Consider the following 6,615-nt stretch of genomic DNA (forward strand, 5'->3'; position numbering starts at 1 on the left):
GGAAGTGTGAGATGAAAAAAAAAAAACCAACTTTATTGAGGAATTTTTGACCAGATCAAAATTAAGGCAACAAATTTCTTCCCTCAATCAGTTCAAGTTCCTGTAGGTTTGGAGTCCTCAGTGAGAACTATTCTTAAGAGAATCTGATCTGGTCTATTCCTCATCATAAGTTAAAAGAAAGCCTGAAACAAATAACAAGCATGCATCATGCATATGGCATTTTGCATCCATTTGCACATTTCATTCATTTTTATTGCATTCATTCAGGCTGAAATATAGGTCCCCCAAAAGACCATAAAATTCATTACACTTGACTTCGAAGAAAGATAATGGAGAACGAAGAAAGAGCACATCTAGAGGCTCACTATCAAAGGGAGTTGGAGAGCATGAAAAATGATATCGCAAGACTTACAAGTCTACTCGAGCAGGCCCTGACATCCAAGTCTGGAGAGGATACCTCTACTCAGCCAGCAGTGGCAACTCCATCTGCATCTACGCTAGTAGCTCCTTTCGTGTTCACTTCCCAAAATCTAGGAGCAAATCCTTCTTCATCTGAACAGCAGTTCACTGCCAATGTTCCACCAGCACAAGTGCCGATCATAAACTTGACAGCTGATGACTCACATAAGATGAGATACTCTAAACCTGTTGATTATGACAAACTGACCGCTCTAGAAGAAAGATTGAGAGCAGTCGAAGGGGCAGACTTATATGATCCTGTTCATGCTGCAGAGATGTGTTTAGTCCCAAATGTAGCTATACCCAAAGAATTTAGGGTACCGGAATTTATCAAGTATATGGGAACTGAATGCCCACTCACTCATCTTAAATCTTATTGCAATAAGATGGCAGAAGTGGTGAATGATGAGAAACTTCTCATCCATTTCTTTCAAGACAGTCTTTCTGGATCAGCACTAAGTTGGTATACAAGACTAGATAATACTAAGATCAGAAAGTGGAAAGATTTGGTCAAAGCTTTTGTGGAGCAGTACAAATTCAATATGGAGGTAGCCCCGGACAGGTCAAACTTGTTAGTCATGGAGAAGGGAAACAAAGAGACTGTAAGAGAATACGCTTTGAGATGGCGTGAAAAAGCATCCCATGTGCGACCCTCTTTGTTAGAAAAAGAAATGGTCACTCTGTTCACCAATACTTTTAAATCTCCCTACTTTGAACACCTAGTGGGTAGTTCAGCTCAGCATTTTTATGATGCTGTAACTATTGTTGAGAGGATAGAACAAGCAATAAGAATGGGGAGAATGTTAGAGCCTACTGAGAAGAAAGGCTTTATCGGGAAAAAGAAGGAGTCTGAGGTAAACAATGTGGAAGGAGGGGACAAAGGGAAGAAGAAAAATTACCATCACTATAACTTCCAAAGACCTCCCCAACAAGTTGCAAGTGTAAGCTGCACTAACCCTTCCCCTACCAACCAGCAAAACCAACCAAATGACCAACAAAGTAACCAGATTGTTAATCCTCCAAGAAGGAATTTTCAAAGAACCCAAGAACGATTGCCACCATTACCACTTCCCTTGGGAGAAATGTATTCGAAGTTGTTGAGTATTGGGCAAGTGGCCCCTGTTCCTTTAACCCCACTACAACCTCCATACCCAAATTGGTATAAGCCTGATATGACATGTGAATATCATGCTGGCATTGCTGGGCATAACATTGAAAGCTGTAATGCATTCAAAAACAAGCTCCTTCAATTGATAAAAGCTGGATGGATAACTTTTGATGATGCACCGAATGTGAATTCCAACCCTTTACCTAATCATGCTACAAGCAGTGGAGGGGTGAATGCTATCGGAGTAGAGGGTAAGAAGGAAAGAACTTTGAAGGTTTCCATGGAAAAACTATACGGTATGATGGTACAGTCTGGATATTTATCCGAGTTTGAACCAGTAATGAATGGAAATAATTACTGTAAGTTTCATGCCAAGGTGGGACATCACATTGATGATTGCGAAGAATTTCACCAAAGAGTGAAAAGGATGCTGATTTTCAGCATGATACGGATAGAAAGTGAAGAAGAAAGCAGTGAAGTGGGGATGATAGGCGGCCAGGAGAAAAAAAGAGAGGTTTGTAGACTCCAACCAACTGTGGGTGGTCCGCCAAAACTAATCCTAATCAAGCCTGTATGTACCAATAATGGAAGTTATGGAACAATGCCTTACAATTATGGGTATACTTTCAACGTTAAAAATCCTACTCCTGTCTTCCATACAGAAATCGGTGGTTTAACTCGAAGTGGTCGTTGTTTTACACCAGAAGAATTAGAGAGGCAGAGGAAAGCTAAAGGAAAAGAAACAGTTGAGGCTTTTAAAGATATGGAAGTGAACAAACCCATAAGTGAAGAGGAGTCTAATGAATTTCTGAAGTTGATGAAGCATAGTGAGTATAGTATAGTAGATCAGTTGAAGAAAACTCCTGCTAGAATCTCTTTAATGTCACTTATCTTGAGTTCTGAGTTACACCGTAAAGCGTTGCAAAAGGTGTTGAATGAAGCATATGTGCCACAGGATATTACTCAGGATACAATGGAGCATTTGGTGGGAAGAATTCAAGCCTCCAATTACTTATATTTCACTGAAGATGAGCTAGACCCGGAAGGGACTGGGCATAACAAGCCCTTGTATATCACTGTGAAATATAAGGACTGTCTGATTGGCAAAGTGCTTGTGGATAATGGTTCAGCTTTAAATGTGCTACCAAGGTATATGCTGGATGAGATGCCAATTGATGCTACTCATATGAGGCCAAGTACTATGACGGCTAGAGCATATGATGGTTCCCCTAGACAAGTGATAGGGACCATTGATATTGAATTGTTTATAGGGCCTCAGATGTTTTTGATAACCCTACAAGTGATGGATATCCATCCTTCCTATAGCATGTTATTAGGAAGGCCATGGATACACGCCTCTGGGGCTGTGACATCATCTCTACACCAATGCCTGAAGTACATCATCAATGGTACTTTAGTGAAAGTTAAGGCAGAAGAAACCTTGTCCATGATAAGGAATGTGGCGGTCCCTTATATTGAAGCAGAAGATTGCAAAGATGGAGATCTCCATGCCTTCGAGATTGTGAACACCGAATGGGTACCGGAGAATACTGTGTTAAGAAGACCAGCTATTTCTAGTACTGCTAGAATGATAGCTAAATGCTTTTTAAAACATGGGCTGCCATTCCAGAATGATCTAATTGCTGGAAATCATAAAAGAGTCAACATGATGAAAATTAAGGTCGTTGATCAGACGTTTGGGCTTGGCTTCAAGCCTAAGAAAGATGATCATAAGAGAACTGCTAGGATAAAGCGAGAGAGAAGGTTGGCCAGAATAGAAGGAAGAAAGCCAGAGGAAGAAGACATTGCAATCCCACCTATCCATGTTTCTTTTCCAAAGTCAGCATATGTGATGAAACCTGAAAACATGATGGAAGTCTTGGGACAGAAACTTGCTGTCATGGATATCAACAATGTAGAAGAAGGTGAAGAGAAAGGCTGGAACTGTGATGATGAGCCAATAATAATAAAAGAAGATGAATTGTTACCACAGTTAACTGTCCATGCTCTAGAAGAAGCTCCAACCAACGCTTTTGTGCGAAAGCTTTCAGTTGAAGAAGTATTCCAGAATTGGGAGATTGAAGAAGCCCCAATTGTTTTCAAGAAGTAATGATTAAGTGTCTACTTATATTTGCTTTTATGTGCTTTGCATTGTAGTTTGCTTTGTGTTTTTATACCTAGTTGGAAATCTTGGTTCAAGATGACAACATAAGGTCTTTTCATAATTGTTGAGCCAACTTTCAAAATAATATTGAGATCAAGCATTTTCATCAGTATTTGTTGAATTCCTTTTATTTTGTTCGGCTACAAGATATGCATTCCCACTAAAAAACACCTTCCGCTTTCAGGAATTCTGAAAGTGAATCCTCCATAAATCCACAAACATATTGCATTGAAAATGAATGGCCAAACTTTGATAAGGATGAGATTGCAATGGATGAAGAGGAATGGGATGAAGAGTTTGCTAGACGGGTAGAACAGTCGGAGCATGTTTGGAAACCTGCGAAGGAAGAACTAGAGGTGATAAATGTAGGCACCGAGCAAGATAAAAGAGAGTTAAAGATTGGAACTCTGATCACTACAGAAGAAAGATGCAGTTTAACCTCATTACTACAAGAGTATATCGATGTGTTTGCCTGGTCTTATACAGATATGCCTGGTTTAGACATTGATATTGTAGTACACAGATTACCTTTGATAGAAGGATGTAAACCTGTTAAGCAGAAATTAAGAAGAACTCGCCCAGATATTGTGCTCAAAGTCAAGGTAGAGATAGAGAAGCAGTGGGATGCCGGTTTTCTAGAAGTTATTAAATACCCTCAATGGGTATCTAATATAGTGGTGGTACCAAAAAAAGATAACAAAATCAGAGTATGTGTAGATTTCAGGGATCTAAACAAAGCCAGTCCGAAGGATGATTTTCCTTTGCCTCACATAGATGTCCTGGTAAACAATGCTGCTAGGAGTTCAACTTACTCCTTCATGGATGGATTTTCCGGTTATAACCAGATTAAAATGGCTGAAGAAGATAAAGAGAAGACCACTTTTGTCACACCATGGGGAACATTCTGCTACAAAGTGATGCCATTCGGGTTGAAGAATGCTGGAGCCACGTATCAAAGGGCAATGGTGACACTTTTCCATGATATGATGCATCAAGAGATTGAAGTGTATGTGGATGATATGATTGCCAAGTCTAAGAATGAAGAAGATCATGTTCAGGTTCTAAGAAAATTATTTGAAAGACTAAGAAAGTATCAGTTGAAGCTGAATCCTTCAAAATGCTCGTTTGGGGTAAAGTCTGGAAAGTTGCTAGGATTTGTGATAAGCAATAAAGGAATAGAGGTCGATCATGATAAAGTGAAAGCAATTCAGGCTATGACGGTTCCTAAGACCGAGAAAGAAGTAAGAGGTTTCTTAGGACATTTGAATTACATTGCTCGATTCATAGCTCAGTTAACAGCAACATGTGAGCCAATTTTTCGATTACTTCGAAAAAAGAACCCTGGTACATGGGACAAAGATTGTCAAGAGGCTTTTGATAAAATAAAGCAATACTTACAGAATCCACCTTTGCTAGTGCCCCCTGTGCCTGGAAGACCTTTGATCTTGTATTTGACAGTAACTGAGGTAGCAATGGGTTGTGTGTTGGGACAACATGATGAGTCTGGAAGAAAGGAGCAAGCTATCTATTATCTGAGTAAGAAGTTTACAGATTATGAATCCAGATATACTATGACTGAGAAGCTATGTTGTGCTCTTGTATGGAGTACGAAGCGTCTTCGACAATATATGTTGTATTATACCACCTGGTTGATCTCAAAAATGGATCCTCTTAAATACATCTTTGAGAAACCCTACTTGTCAAGCCGAATAGCAAGATGGCAAGTGATGTTGGCTGAGTATGACATTGTATACAAGACAAGAAAATCTGTAAAAGGAAGTGTAATTGCTGATCATCTAGCAGATAATGCTATCAATGACTATAAGCCTTTGAAATTTGACTTCCCGGATGAGGATGTGTTGATAGTAGAAGAGGACAAAGAAAAGAATGATTGGTGGATCATGTATTTTGATGGGGCAGTGAATGTTTCTGGTAATGGAGCAGGCGCTATGATAATCTCACCTGACAAGAAGCAATATCCCGTCTCAGTCAAACTACAATTTGAATGCACTAACAATACTGCTGAATATGAGGCTTGTATCCTTGGATTAGAAGCTGCTTTGGAGATGAAAATAAAGAAGCTTGATGTCTATGGGGATTCAATGTTTATAATCTGTCAAGTGAAAGGCGAATGGCAGACCAAGGAGGAAAAATTGATACCATATCAACAATATCTCTCGAAACTGACTGAGGGCTTTGATGAGATAGATTTTACCCACATGGGAAGAGACAAAAACCAGTTTGCTGATGCTTTGGCAACCTTAGCTTCTATGGCCAAAACTGATTACGGAGTAAGAGTACAACCAATCTGCATTGAGATTAGAAATTTTCCAGCTCATTGTTGTTCAGTTGAAGGAGAAATAGATGGGAACCCATGGTTTTATGACATCAAGCAGTTTATCCAATATCAAGAGTATCCCTTGGGGGCATCCAAAGCAGATATGAAGACCTTGAGAAGGTTAGCTCTGGAATTTTACTTGGATGGAGAAATTCTATACAAAAGGTCATTCAATGGGACTTTACTGAGATGTCTAGATGAAATCGAAGCTAAGGTAGCATTGCAAGAAATTCATGAAGGAATTTGTGCAACTCATGCAAGTGGTCATATGATGGCTAGACAATTACAACGATCTGGGTATTTTTGGATGACCATGGAGAAAGATTGCATCGATTATGTTAGGAAATGTCATAAATGTCAAGTATATAGTGATAAGATAAATGCACCTTCAGCTCCTCTATTTAATATGACATCACCATGGCCATTTGCAATGTGGGGAATAGATGTGATTGGGCCAATCAACCCAAAAGCCAGCAATAAGCATCAATTTATCTTAGTAGCCATTGATTACTTCACAAAGTGGGTGGAGGCCAGCTCTTATGCCCA

General features: G+C 39.5%; 1 protein-coding gene across 1 annotated transcript; it reads left to right on the forward strand.

Moving 5' to 3' along the window:
- Positions 1–428: 428 nt before the first annotated feature.
- On the forward strand, positions 429–6,232 carry LOC105118052 (uncharacterized; the record flags this gene model as incomplete). The annotated part of the gene is made up of 6 exons (XM_011015914.1): positions 429–793; positions 899–1,117; positions 1,232–1,400; positions 1,554–2,790; positions 2,869–3,662; positions 3,995–6,232. Coding segments are annotated over 6 exons (5,022 nt in total), but the record flags the coding sequence as incomplete, so codon positions are not given.
- Between the last annotated feature and the right edge of the window lie 383 nt (positions 6,233–6,615).

This window comes from Populus euphratica, unplaced genomic scaffold, assembly GCF_000495115.2.
Source record: "Populus euphratica unplaced genomic scaffold, PopEup_1.0 scaffold1708.1, whole genome shotgun sequence".
NCBI lineage: Eukaryota > Viridiplantae > Streptophyta > Magnoliopsida > Malpighiales > Salicaceae > Populus > Populus euphratica.